Source organism: Apiospora marii (genome assembly GCF_038362585.1).
Source record: "Apiospora marii strain CBS 49790 chromosome Unknown utg000003l_segment0_segment0, whole genome shotgun sequence".
Lineage (NCBI taxonomy): Eukaryota > Fungi > Ascomycota > Sordariomycetes > Amphisphaeriales > Apiosporaceae > Apiospora > Apiospora marii.
In genome coordinates, this window is record NW_027117374.1 from 1,242,165 (window position 1) to 1,256,574 (window position 14,410).

At 54.4% G+C, this 14,410-nt stretch overlaps 4 protein-coding genes across 4 annotated transcripts; 2 read left to right on the plus strand and 2 right to left on the minus strand.

The window, feature by feature from the left end:
• Positions 1 to 300: 300 nt before the first annotated feature.
• PG985_003889 (3-oxoacid CoA-transferase subunit A) lies at positions 301 to 2,033 on the minus strand (the record flags this gene model as incomplete). The annotated part of the gene is made up of 3 exons (XM_066823658.1): positions 301 to 1,207; positions 1,262 to 1,718; positions 1,781 to 2,033. 3 exons carry the CDS (start codon positions 2,031 to 2,033, stop codon positions 301 to 303), a joined length of 1,617 nt encoding a protein of 538 aa, XP_066686818.1.
• Positions 2,034 to 3,078: 1,045 nt separating this feature from the next.
• On the minus strand, positions 3,079 to 5,293 carry PG985_003890 (nucleotide sugar dehydrogenase; the record flags this gene model as incomplete). The annotated part of the gene is made up of 3 exons (XM_066823659.1): positions 3,079 to 4,356; positions 4,417 to 4,943; positions 5,038 to 5,293. 3 exons carry the CDS (start codon positions 5,291 to 5,293, stop codon positions 3,079 to 3,081), a joined length of 2,061 nt encoding a protein of 686 aa, XP_066686819.1.
• A 2,787-nt stretch (positions 5,294 to 8,080) lies between these two features.
• Positions 8,081 to 9,625, plus strand: PG985_003891 (GDP-mannose-dependent alpha-mannosyltransferase; the record flags this gene model as incomplete). The annotated part of the gene is made up of 1 exon (XM_066823660.1): positions 8,081 to 9,625. The coding sequence occupies one exon, from the start codon at positions 8,081 to 8,083 to the stop codon at positions 9,623 to 9,625; it is 1,545 nt and encodes a 514-aa protein (XP_066686820.1).
• Positions 9,626 to 12,036: 2,411 nt separating this feature from the next.
• Positions 12,037 to 13,079, plus strand: PG985_003892 (uncharacterized protein; the record flags this gene model as incomplete). The annotated part of the gene is made up of 2 exons (XM_066823661.1): positions 12,037 to 12,629; positions 12,698 to 13,079. The coding sequence occupies 2 exons, from the start codon at positions 12,037 to 12,039 to the stop codon at positions 13,077 to 13,079; spliced, it is 975 nt and encodes a 324-aa protein (XP_066686821.1).
• Positions 13,080 to 14,410: the final 1,331 nt, after the last annotated feature.

The following is a 14,410-nucleotide window of genomic DNA, read 5'->3' on the forward strand; positions in this document are numbered from 1 at the left end:
ATATGGTATGGTCATTGGCATAGAAAACGCCGTTCCAATCAGGAAACATTGTTAATATTCCGACACTTGAATAACAATTTGACAAAAACTCTCTGCATTAAATGCATAGCTGTATGATGTACTAATGAAGTGGCAAAATCCAAGTCACCACGAGGCCAAGCTATATACAAAAACATTGACAAATGCTGGCGAGGTTCTCTCGTCCCGTTCGGTTCTTCGGCTCGACCCAGCCGAGAAAACCAGATAACGCCTCAATCAATTCATTCCCAAGCGCCCCAACCCAGACCGTATGCCATGCTCTCAAAACGTGCCCAGGTTCTCAGCGACCGCAAACTCAGCGTCTGTGTTCTGGCGCACCGTCTCCACATCCATGCCCTCGGCGACCTCGGTGAGCGTGAGCCCGCCGCCGTTGACGCGGTCGACCTGGAAGACGGCCATGTCGGTGATGACGGTGCTGACGACCCCCTTACCGGTGAGGGGCAGGGCGCAGTCCTGGACAATCTTGGAGCGGCCCTTCTTGTCGACGTGCTCGGTCGCGACGACGATCTTGGTCTGCTCGGGGTTGGAGACGAGGTCCATGGCGCCGCCCATGCCCTTGAAGACCTTGCCGGGGATCATGTAGTTGGCCAGGTCGCCCGAGGCGGACACCTGGAACGCGCCCAGGATGGAGACGTCGACGTGGCCCCCGCGGATCATGGCGAAGGACTCGGCCGAGTCGAATGTCGCGGCGCCGGGCAGCAGAGTGGTGGTCTCCTTGCCCGCGTTGATCAGGTCCGGGTCCGCGTCGGCCTCGGTGGCCGGGTAGGGCCCCATGCCCAGGATGCCGTTCTCGGACTGCAGCCAGACCTTGACGCCCTCGGGCACGTACGACGCCGCCAGCGTCGGGATGCCCACGCCCAGGTTGACGTAGTAGCCGTCCTGCAGCTCCTGCGCCGCGCGCTTGGCGATGCGGTTGCGCGAGTCCAGCGTCCTCGTCTTGCCGGATGTCGTCGCCTCCTTTCCGGAGGACGACTCCTCTTCGGGCGCGGCGATCTTGAGGTTCTCAAAGTTCTTGGGCGCCGTGGCCGGGACGATGCGGTCGATGAAGATGCCTGGCAGGTCCACGCTCTCGGGGTCGATGGAGCCGATGGGCACGATGTTCTCGGCCTCGACGATGGCGATGTTGGCCGCCTTGGCCATAAGTCCAGCGTATGTCTTGGTTGTGTACCTGTAACACATGTTAATAGCAATTGGGGGTTTGTTTTACCCGCTGGAGCCTTACTTGAACACGCAGTTACCCGCCTCGTCCACCTTCCACGCGCGCAAGATCGCCACATCACCCGGCAACGCCGTCTCCATAATATACGACTTCCCGTTAAACACGCGCGTCTCCTTGGCTTTGCCCGCCTCCAGGACCCCCTCGGGCGTGAAGCGCGTGGGGATCTCGCCCGTCTCGATGAACGTCTGCCCGCCCGTGGCGGTGTAGAAGGCCGGGATGCCCGCGCCCGCCGCGCGCAGCTTCTCGGCCAGGGTGCCCTGGGGGCACAGCTCGAGCGCGATCTCGCCCGAGAGGTACTGGCGCTCGAGCTCCTTGTTGGCGCCCAGGTACGATAGCATCATGCGCGTCACCCGTCCGTCCTTGGTGAGCAGGGCCAGGCCCTTGTCGTTGGCGCCGGCGTTGTTGGACACGGCCGTCAGGTCCTTGAGGCCCTTCTTGTGGATCGCCTGGATGAGCGTTTCTTTAGAAGGTTAGCACTAAGCATTCTTCATAAAATAAGTAGGTCCCTTGGGAGCAGCTTACCGGCTACACCACACAGACCAAATCCGGCACTTAAAATGACGGATCCGTCTTGGATATCGGCAATGGCCTCGTCGGCCGACTTGAAGACCTTGGAGCCTCCGCGCTTCTTCTTGATCGGCCCGGGCTTGTCCGTCGAGTAACACCTCCTCCATTTCTGAAGCAGTGGCGCATACTGCTTGGCGCTCGGGGTGGCCCAGCGATAGCTAAACTGCAACGATGCGCGCAGGAATACTGCCGTCTGTGGTCGCGCCATTATCGCTGTCGCTTGCTTCTTCCTTCCTGTAGTTTTCCTTCTTCTCGCTCCCACTGGGCGAGGTTGTCCGTCCCTTGTCGACGTCCTTATTACTACACTCTCTCCCTTCCGATGAGTGGCGCGCAGTGTATACAGGTTAGAGGAGCAAAAGTAAAATACGCGATGAATGATGGGAAAGGTGCAAGTATTTATTGGCGCCTCGGTCTGAAGTGACGAGAGAGTCAAGTGTTGTTTCGCAAACTTGCTTGCTTAGACGTCATGGCCTATCCTCGGTAAGTGCATGTATGAATGCTCGTTATGGAGTACCTGACTTACTGAATCGGGCGTTTTTAAAGGGCCGGCGGGTCCGATCATATGAAACTGGCCTGTCGCTAACCACTAACCCGAATTGAATACTTCCTTTACTTCCTTTACACAGCTATTACTTACACGGTGGTCTCACTTTACAAACATCTACTTCTCACTATTTGCAGTTACTGCGGCCTTTGATGTTTTCCCGCTGGATTTTATTCCGATAGAACGAGTTGGATCTTGTGATCGCTGGCAAGATGCGTCGATCCACCACCTAACAGTGCATATGTGCCTGGACAACGAGTGGAGGTGCGGACTCAGCGCCGGACCCAAGTGGGGTGTCGCAGCGTCATCCATACCAGCTTCTTCGTCGTTCATCAAGGCACGTTAGGTATCTCACCTCACTCTAGTCTGCCCCTTATGAAGATATCTAACAAAAATTCATTGATCGAATGATATTCTATAGTCGTCTTTTGATATAAATCCATACTCAACAGTATATCATGTTCGTGATGCACCATGTGTCATTTGAAACAGCAAAGGAAACAAATGCATCGCTCTAAACTACCTAACTTACTTAATGTGGTCATATTCTATGTCGCCCCGTATGTAAATAATGTCCAAACAAAACTGTCGGCCAACCAAGTGACGAACCAGGCCGTATAGCCCCTTATCCTATGAGTGTCGAATACCCCCCTTCAACTAATCCAAGCGAGGGGCATTCGCGATGTATGTCGATCTTTAAAACGTGAACTCAACTCCTGCCTTGACGTCCGACACTCTCGACCCTGATGCCGAGCTTACTCAACCCTTTGCCGTCAATGATGCCCTTCCCGTCAAATACCCACTTCGGGCTCTTCATGTGGTACGTAATCTTATTCCAGTCCAGCTTCTCCTTCGGCTTGTATTCATCCGAGTTGCCCGCCGTGGAGTAGCCGTTCTTCACCAGGCCGCAGTCGGGACAGTTCTCGGCGCAAGATGGCTCTGGGTTATGTCTCTGAAGTGGGTCGCTGTCGCCTAAGCTAGCCAAAGGCGTCGCTCGGAGTAGGTACTTGTGCAGAGACAGAATATCTGACTCCGTTGGGTCGAGTCGCTCAAAAGGCCGGGGGTCGAGCGCCTTGATCGACTTGAATCTGGGCCGGATCGTCGAGTTGCCCGGCACATATGGCAAAGCCGGGACAGCTGCTGTATTACGGAACTCGTCAAACTCGGTAGTAATCAACACCGCGTTGCTTGCCGCGCAGGCTTCGTACGCGTTGCTGTAAACAGCGATCGGGCCCCCGTCTTCTTTCAGAGCTGCTTGGCCCCTCAAAAGCGTACGGATCTCATCGCGCACCACTGCCACGTTGCAGCATGGATCGAAGATGGCAATCTCCGAGGGACCTTCTTCAAGAAAGGTCTTGATAATCTCCAGGGCAGGGGACTCGCGCGTGTCCGAGGTATTGGCCTTGAACGCGTAGCCCAGGAGCGTGACTTTCTTGCCAACCAGCGTGTTGTTCAGGCACTTGATGACGCGCCGGCTGAACCGATCTCGCTGGTACTCATTCATCTTCACCACCTGGCGCCAGTAGTCACCGACCTCGTCGAGTCCGAGAGACTCGGCTAGGTAGACTAGACTGAGGATGTCTTTCTTGAAGCAGCTGCCCCCGAAGCCGATGCCCGCCTTGAGGAATTTGTCCCCGATTCGAGGGTCGTACCCTATCGAAAGCGCGATTTCGTCCACATCAGCCCCTGTCCTTTCGCAGATGGCGGAGATGGAGTTTATTGAACTGATACGCTGCGCCAACATTGAGTTGGCGACCAGCTTTGAGAGCTCAGAAGACCACACGTTGGTTGTCACGATGCGGGACCGTGGGACCCATGCGGCATAGACGCTTGCCAGCGCGTCGGCTGCTCGTCGTCCAGAGGCCGACGTTGAAGAACCAATCAGAACGCGATCGGGTTGCATGAGGTCCTTCATCGCCGTACCCGCCGCCAAAAACTCTGGGTTGGAAAGGATCTCGAAGTGGACGCCAGGTCGATGAACCACCATCTTTATGATATGTAAGTGAAGACCCTGGAAGTATCAAAGTAAGAGCCAGGGGTATCTCACAGTCTCTTGGACGAGTTGAGCTGTCCTACACGGCACAGTCGACTTCTCCACGATGATCGCGCCTGGACGAGCGTGCTGCGCTACTACGCCCGTCACGGCTTCGAACGAGGTCATGTCCGTCGCACTACCCGCGCCAACTCCGCGCGACTTTGTCGGGGTGTTAACCGCGACCAGTACAATGTCAGCTTCTCCGATACACTTGGCCACTTCAGTCGTAAAGAAGAGATTAGGTTGCCTTGCGGCAACAACCGTCACTCCGGCCCGGTGCGCTTCGCACTGACTTTCGCACTCCGACGAGGAAGCTGTATCATCCGAGCCAACGTCGGAGCAGTCTACCTTATCCGCCTCATTGTAAAAGGCGCATTCCCTGGATCCGTCGCGGGCGATGCGGACAATGTCGCCTAAGCCGGGTTCATAGATCGGAAGATGCTTTGAGTTCCACCTTCGGATCCGCTGCGCATCTCGATCTACGACCGTGACTCGTATATGAGGGTTTTGGTATGCTATCACCGCAGCAGTAGGACCACCTACGAGTATATAGTCAGCCATCAATATCGTACCGTCTTTTTCACAAGACGGACTGCCCGCCTCGGCAAGCTTTGGCCCGGCATAGTCACTTACCAACATAACCGGCGCCAACGCAGCAGATGTTGCGCACCATTGGTATCCTAGTCGCTAGCTGGGTTGGAGACAGCGTCATGTTGTTTGCGCGAGCCGCCAGAGAGGCGTACTCGATATCTAGCGCGCCATCTGCTGCGGCGCGGAGGACCGGACTGAAGGTCAGGCTCCCTTCTGGTGTTGTAGGGGCGGTGGAGGCAGTATTCTCAAAGTAGGCGACCTCTTCCGGGTCGCCTGGGACTGTCGCTATCGCCTGCATCTCGAGGGGTACTCTAACGCTGTAGTGGTTGCGACACGGCACGGTGCTTTGGAGATGGCTCTGTGTGAGTGAGAGACAAACACTTTGCGCGGTACTGTATCAGTATGACCAGATAGCGATGCGATTTCTGAGAATGGTCGCGTGAGCTTGAGTAATCTTTGCAAGTTGGACCCGAGGGTTCGATAACAGGCCGCAACAAGTGTATCAGGCGCAGGGCATATGAATGACGCGCGATACTTCACAAACGACGTCGTGAGGTGGTGGCGGTTGCATAAGGGGATATCGTGAAGGGAATAAATACGGAAAAGAACATACTCTGCGAGAGAAATCCTGTAGGGCTCGCGACCTCTTGAACTTGCGAGTGGCGAAAGGCAAGTGTGGGTGTATGTGTCTATGGGTGTTAAGTTGGCACGAGGGTCTCAGCCAGCTAGAAGGAGGGAAGAATGCTTCAATGACTAAACTACAGGTTCAAGTCGCAGGATAGGCAGGGCAAGATAGCAAAGTGCAACGACATCGGCCGCTCAAAAGTCACGGTACCTTCCTCGACGGCGACTGTTGGCGAATTAGATACGGGCATCAAAGGTCAGAGAAGCGTAATCTTTTCTCCTCGGGCTAGACAAATTCAACGGCAGAGAATCAGTCGGTGCCACTCTTTGACGATAGCCAATACCAGCTGCCCATAGCAACGTGTGTGTCGGTTGATTTGATGGAGGGGTAGAGAAGATGACTGCCCACCACCGACCCTTGCTTGGCACCAGACTCGATGCTGACATGCAAGTGCGCCGGTATGGGGAAAACAAGTGGAAGGTACATCCTGCCTAAAGTATGTCGTTTCTCGTGGTGGCTTCCAATAGAGCCGCACTCATCTGGTATATCCGCCTCTCGGGTATTACTGCCTAGGTTACCTCATAGTCTGGCACAAGATGTCTGATCAGAGCAATCAAATACTTGTCGTCGACTTGCGATTCCCATGCTAGATTCACTGGATTCTTTCCTGGAGTTATGTGCCGGAGAGGCTGATAGTAGCTTTTCGCGATAAGGTTCTGATATCCCTACTGCAAGGCTGCATAACAGACATTGGAAAATGGCATAAACAGCGTGAAGCTGTGATCAATCTACTGCGCAATGCTCATGTGCTCCCATCCCGTAGCCCTCACTGGTGGATTATCGCCGCGGCAAACCTCTCACGGGCGGCGTCAAGACTGCCTTGAAACAGCATACCACGGAGATGGAGCTGAGCAGGGCACTACATAAGGCAAAGGCGGGAGGTAGCTCAAGCTGGTGGAACCCCATCCAACCGGTTCGCCCACGCCTTACACGGGGGTGCAAAGGCCAAAGCTCATTCGTCGGGCCAAGCCGACCAACTACGCAGATCATGGGTAATAGTGGGGTTTCTTGCTAAACGTCCAAGTCCCTGGTGCAGGTGCAAATTATGCACCTCGCACCTTCTGTTAGCACCGAGGACCTTATGGGTGCTACTTGGAATGGATTCCAGCCCCTAAGTGCATGCATGAGGACTCAGCTGGCTTATCTATTGGCCGACCTCCTGCAATGTGCATCCATCCCCGGATTCCATTGGCTGTCACATATCGGGAGCAATGGACCTGCCTTCATAATTGTTCCAGCTCTTATCTCATGAGTTAGGATTGATTAGATGCCGGTCAAAGTCAAGACAGCCCGCCAGATTTTCAGGTTTGATGGGCTGCAAGATCACCCAAGTAGGGTATTCCGGATACCTAATACTATCAATACGATGCATGCCGGGAGCGCCATTGTCGCTTTAGATCCTGTCATCCTCATACTTGATCCGAATGCTTTCGTCCCTAACTTTGTCCAATTGCGGCATATGTTGAATACATGTTACTTAGTACGACTTGACCACCCACCCCTCTCTATCAGACCAGGATACGGATGTGACAGTCTGGCTCACAGCAACAAAGCACGTTACCCTCCTCAAACTGCAATATGGTAGGGAGTTCATGCGACACTATCTTGTACATCGATGTAAAATCCCGATGTCGCCTCTGTAATATGTAGGATAGCCATGATTTTTGAGCCTGGGGGACTCGAGAGACTCGGATAGACGAACCAAGGAGAAACGTGCTACAATAGATTGGTTGACAGTGGTTCTGCAGCCAACCTGCAGGGACGAGGTACCAACGCTGCTCGTCCCACTGAATAGACTCATTCCCCCACTAAAGAGCGGCTAGATTGGAGACGGGGTACGCGCTTCTTTCTGCGAGCGCCAACTTGACAGGCAGCTCTTGCACCGCCAGCAGCCAGCATCTTGTACCGCTTGATACTGACTTCTGGGATTCCAAAGCAGCCAGGGACACAATTTGCGGTATTATAGGGCACGCGAGTTCCTTTCATGGTCACCAGAGATCCGCACACCTGACTTGCTCTCTTGCCACTCATCATTCATCTGATGTCGCCGGCCTTCTTCAATACTCTGCATGACCAGACAGGCAGTTATTTCTAACCATGCTGCAGAGACCAAAGCTACCATCAATGAACGACGGGTAAGCGGTGAAAGGATTTGGTATAGTTTTGGCCCGCCGACTCTGTTGTTTGTGTGTAGATTCATACTTTGCAGATAACTGGACTAACACCGTCCATCAATCTTCAACAGAGTAACGATAGCGGCCTTTCCATAGGCTCATCCTGAAGAACAAACACTTGTCAGGGGTCAAAAGTCGCCTAACATCGACATCTGCATAGAGAGACCTCTCGGGGTTCATTTGCAAATTGGGCTTGCTTTCCGCAATACGAACTACAGACTCTACCATGTCTTCAGCCCATGATCTCGGCGCGTTTCCCACCGCCTTGGAAGGTCGGCGCATACTTCTGTGCGTAGAATCATTCGGACCCATCAACGGTGTCAGCCGCACGAATCTAATCCTAGTCAACCATCTGCGTTCCCGCGGCGCCTTGGTGGCTGTGGTGGCTCCCGATAACCACACCAAGGTGAACACCTTTCAGGCCATCGACAACCTGGACACAAAAGCCTTCCGCAGCCAGGAGGTGCGGCTGTCGGGATACCCCGTACCATTCAATCCGGAGCTCTCTATCGTCTACCCGGTCCGGCTACTGAAGCTCTACGAGCGGACCTTCGGGGGGCCACCAGATCTTATTTACCTGGGTAGCCCCGCGTCACTCGGGTTCCAGCTCATGCTGCAACTGCGCCAACAGCCTAACGAGGCACAAGTACCAGTCATCTGCAACTTCCAGACTGACCTCGCGGGCTACTGCGAGATTCTGTTTCCACAGCCCCTGGGCGCGATCGCGAGTTGGACCTTCTCCAAGGTGCAAGGCTACCTGTTCCAGCACGCCTCGGTCAAAACACTATTCTACCCCAGCTCCTTCGTCCGGAGGTACTTGGAGACGGCCGCCGGCGTCCAGAGCAACAAGCTCGAGATCCTGCGGCGAGGCGTCAACACGGATGGCTTCAACCCCTCGAAGCGGAGCGAAGCGCTCCGCACGGCCTGGGCGCCCAACGGAGAGGTCATTCTCTTCACATGCGCACGGTTGGCCGGCGAGAAAGGCTTCGGTTTCCTCGCGGACGCGGCCATCGAGCTGGACCGGCGAGGGCTCGACTTCAAGCTGGTAGTGGTGGGCGGCAATCGCAACGCCGTGGTCGAGCAAGAGGTCAAGGACTACTTCGGACCGCTCGCAGAAAAGAACAAGGTCTTCTTCACGGGCTTCAAGGTCGGCGAGGAGCTCATGGAGGCCTACGCCTCGGCGGATCTGTTCTTGCACTGCTCCATCACCGAGACGTTCGGGCTCGTCGTCCTCGAGGCCATGGCCAGCGGCGTGCCCGTCGTCGCGCGCGACGAGGGCGGGCCCTCTGATATCATCGAGCACGGCACCACGGGCTACCTGGTGCCCCCGGCGAACCTGGACGGGTTCGTCGAGAAAGTACTACGGCTCGGCACCGATGCGCACCTCCGCGCGCAGTTTAGCCGGGCGGCGCGCAGCCACGCCTGCGAGGCCACGTGGGAGAAGATCAACAACAAGGTCGCCTGGAAGATGGCCGATGCCATCGAGGCGTGCGAGGCGGAGCAGGCCGGCTACCAGCTCCAGGCCGCGAATGCGATGAGTGCGATTAGGCAGCGGACGCCGCCGTTATATGCTTGGCTGCTCCTGAGCGCGGCGCTGCGCCGGCTCGTGGCGGCGCGCGTCGTTGACGCTAGGCTCGCTGGGGGGTTGCTGGTGGTCGTGGGGTTCTGGGCTTGTGTGAGCGTCTATCTCGCTTTTACCAAGGTGACGCACTTTGTCAAGGACCGGGCTCCGGGGGTGTACTCTGCGGTTAGGTTTATTTTGCGGAGGTAGATGGACAGGGCTGTGGCTTGCTTGGGTCACTTGTATGTACATTGACAACCTTGCTATATATGTATTACGGTTTGTTGACACGGTTCCTGGTATGAAGCAAGTGCATCATGTTAACCAGGTTAGTTATGTGACCCGGCTGTTTGGCTCCAGGAAAGGAGGTCGCCGGCATACTTTATGTGTCGACAAGCCCTCACTGTATCGTTTCCTATTTTATACTAAAAGTTGCTTTTCAGAATATTTGTTCTGAATATCGACTCATATCTCAACACAAGCTATTGAAATCTTCTCTTGCATCCATCATAGTTCTGTGTAGGCCATCTTGTTGAATTCGATGAGGTTCGACTTTAAGCAACAACTCCAGCTCACAGGATGGACAATGTGTTTGGTGTCATTCACGTAAGGACCGACCTCTCTATCCATCTCCACCGTCAACATCGGTTGGAGTACATCTGATTGAGTTGTCGTTGACGGCTCGGCGTGATCACTGATCTTTCATTTACTTGATGACCTTGGATATTCCTTGGTGCTATGCCTGGCTGAACTCACTGCGGAAATAACCGTTTCTTTCTCTTTCCCTCCTTTTGCCCCTCTTAGCAATGTGATTCCTCCAGGAGAGTTACGTGTGTAAGATCACCGATGATCAGCAGGTGAATGTGAACTTTGCTGGAGGCATCATCCCATAGCGTCCATTGCCCAACTTCTACGGACGGATCGGGATCCCGGCAAAGAAAAACCGCCCTTTACGTATCGTAGGACTTCATTATCTACAATTCTTGTATATTCACTTTAATCGGTATATCGTCAACCTCAACCTGCTACATCCTCACTCCTTAGATGCGATATTGCCTCGTAGCTGTTGCATACTATTGCACTTGCACAGTTACATACATGCAATGCCTGATGTTTTCCATCTTTTCAATGCCGTCAATTCGCTGCAGAACAGCAACTCTTGTCATCGACGGATAAAGCGGCTCTGGCTGACGGATATATCCTTCACATACTTTCTAGGTCGCAGTGAGAAATGCACGATAATGTTCGTAGAATATCTCAATCACCCATCCGAACTGTGTTCTCGAGTCAATTTATCTTTCCAAGCCCGATGATAACGTGTGCCAATTGCGTGGCATTCACATCAGATCGACCTTTTACAGCTTATTCACGCAGACTACTGGTTGTCAAAGACAGACTATCTCGAGATGATCGAGAAGAGACTTGGGATTCACCGATTCAGGCTTGGCGAAACGAGAGAACATCGAACGAAGGGACCTCTTGAGTCTTGTCAGGATGGAAGGAAGAGAACGAAAAGAAAGAAAGGGCGCCGCCTAACCGGGAAGGCGCTACGCGGTGGGGTCAGTGGAAAGAAGCTAGCGGGAGAGGAAAGCCGATTGGGCGACAGAGAAAAAGACGATGAGGCACAGGGCGCTTCAACCCCCGGGTGCCACCGAGCCTCCTTCTAACTTGTTTGGTCCTCCTGCGACACTGCTCGTTACAGCGCTTCCCCGATGCGACAAATGGCCACCCCCAAACCGCCCACAACAAGCTCTTCCATGATGATGGGTTGTCTGATCGATGCGAAGGGGCGGCCCTGCTTCGTATCAGACCGTTCGATCATTGGTCTTGCCTATGCGCCTCTTTGCCTGGGTTGACTGCAAACGTCAGGCCGGTGCGCCGGATCATCTGTCGAGATGGAGCCATGCATCTGCCGTCTTTTGCGTCTTCAACACCACTGACCACTGCATCTGCATCTGCCTGCATCCGTCCCCCCTCAGCTACGAATTGCTGGCCAATTGATGTTCATGATCCCGCGGCCATTATATCCTAACGCGCCATTTTTGTCTGTCTGTGACTCTATTGATGAACCCTCTGCCCGTTTGAACTGGCACATTGCATTTCTTCGCTTCCACGGCATCCCTTGTTGTGTGTGTTGCAGCCGCTGTGGTTCTCGTTACTGTCACTGCGCAAAGGCCGAGTATCGTGATTTGCATCTCCACCGTTGGACTAGGGTATCTGTCACGGCATACGGATCTGGTGCCTTGGCCTAGTGGATCTCGGGCGCCTCGACTGTTCGAGTCTCGACTCCTCCTTCTCCCTCTTCACCGATTCCTCGAACTGCGCCTTGCCCCGAAGCTTCATTTCGAAACTAAACAGCATTGTCCCTCTATCTAGTGGGCAGGTCCCTTTTTTCTTCTATTCCTTTCTCTTTCGGCCTCTTGACGACGACGACCTGACGACAAACGGTTCGAAACCACTTCGCCGCCGCTCCGATTCCGATCCATACACGCTCTTTCGCTCTCCTTTTCGATTCTCCTAACCGCCGGTCGGCTAAAACTAAAATTCGTTGCTCGGTTCTTTGCTATCGCGCAACGCTTTTGACGACTTCTCGATATAATACTCTTCAACGACAGACCAAGATGACCAAGATGCTTTGGGGAACGGCTCTGGCCACTTCGATATTGGCCGCTGGCGCGCGTGCCAGTGTTGACGCAGCTATGGGGGGAATGGCACCCGTCGAGGCTAGAATGGCAAGCGCAGGCGTTCCTTTGCCGGTATTGGAAGAGAGACAGGACTCCAACCTCAACTTGAACCCGTCCAACCAAACTGCCACCAACCCTACCACCGGTATGAACATGCAGCAGTGGAACACGGAGACTCTTAAGGCCTGCCAGGACGCGCTGGCGCCGCTCACCACGGCTACCAACCCTTCGGGAACGGCCGTATGCTACAACCTGCCGACGCTGGACACCAAGACGGGCGCCTTTATGGCCGACTTGAGGCTCTTCCAGATTTCGCAGCCCAATGGCGAATTCACCGGCATCCCGGCAGAGAGAATCCAGGTGGGATTGCAATACCGCGGTGCCTCGGTCTCGCCCCTGCAGTCCAACCAAGCCCGTTCGATCGACGACACGCCTGACCTGGTGGGAAGAGCCAATGGTGGTCAGCCTCTGCAGACGTACATGTTTGTTGGGCAGATCGATCAGGCGGCGATGGCGCAACCCATGACTATGTAAGTTCTTTTGGTAGAAGCAATCTCCAAACGCTAGGGATCAACCAGTACTGATGACGCGAATTTAGGGGTGTGCTGGAGGCTCTAGTGTTGCCACAAGTCACTCTTAGCGCCACCAATGCCGCGGGCGCATCTGTGAACACCAACGTCTCCTCCAACGAGGCCGTCTTCGTGAACGGTGTCTTCTCCAGGGAAGTCATCATGTCGGACATTGCTCGTGCCCAGCTGGCCGTGAACGACATGGTGGCCGGCCTGGCGAATGGAACCGTTGCCTTCATTCTCCCTGGAGTCGAGCTTCTGATTTTCCCCGTCGGCCTCATCATCACGGGTACCTGGATGCTTGTGGGTTTTGCCATCTACGGCCTCGGCACCTTTGAGCGTATCAACCACCGTCACACTTTCCGAACGAGAAAATTGCGCGAGGGCAAGGGCGGCCTGGCAACCTTCTAAGCAGTCGTGTCGTAAAGCAGCAAGCAACATGGGGGATGCAATAGTCAACCAACTGCTCCTGAAGCCTACGCATTTTGTACCGGTTTCGCCTGTCATTATGAGCTCACGTTGCTCCCTCGTTCCCCATCGGCCCTCCGTGACCGATCAATGTGGTGTTTTATATGATGTTCATTCAGCCTAGTCTTTTTTTACACCCTCTACCCACCTACCTAGCTATTGGACGGCAATAGATGTGTTCCACCCTTCTAATCAAACCGTATATAGAAGTTGTATCTAGCAAAATTTGTATTATATTCAAGAGTAAGAGTCAATCGCGTATGAAATATCGCGATCGCTATCAGTCAGTCTTGGCCCATGCTATCGTGCGTGAGATTGGGATTGAGATTGAGATTGGACGAATCCGCAAATGTCCATGCTTGACACGCTGTACGCTTGAAAAGAGAACCCCATCTGCCCATCCCGCCAAAGCTGCAAGCTGGCATTCTTATTTCCGAGATGAGCGCTCCCGAACACTAGAAGGTTATGCATCAAATTCCACGGTCCCGTCTTCCGGCCTTCATTGGTGCCAGCAAGCCTGAAACACTCACATCAGCTCTTTCCTTGGTTTGCCTCGTCTCTTTAGGTCGTCATGCAGATGGACGCGGGAAGTTGTTGGGGTCCATTTAGCGCGCCGGTTGGAGCAAGAGCTGCAGAGGCTAGCGATATAAGCAGTCCCTAAATTTAGCAGCGCACCAATCCACGCGACGTGCTGGCAGCTGCTAGCACCGCAGGGTGGCATAAGATACAACATGACCGCTGCCCGAGGTCCCTTTTGGCAATTTCCGTCAACATTGCAATAACATTACGCAACTCGTGGTTTGTTCTTTGATAGCTCGCTGCCATCCAGGACCAACGGCACCCACCCACGTCGCTTTTTGGCTTCCCCCGTACTCTGCCGTCGCAGCCTAGGGCCGTTTTACATATGCAAGCCCGCATAAGAAACATTTGGTCGAGCATGGTGGGGCCTTGCGCTCGTCGGTGTTTCGAACAAGGCTATTGCTTGACAAAAATCTTGTCCCAAGACGGCCATCCGGGACTCCCAGGCGCACTGTAATATGCGTGCTGGCCTTGTGGCGTGCCATACTCGCATACTTACGTCGTAGACACGGTACGTAGGGCCAATCCACTGCACAGGAACACGACGACCTCGCGAACTCTGTCGGTGCCCCCATTGGAGTTCTGTCCCTGACCCGGCCCGTGTCATGTTGGGTGACATAGCGCGCCACTTCATCTCCCGCAAACACGCAAGAAGCGAGCTCGCCACGGCCCTGATATACCACCCACCACGACGT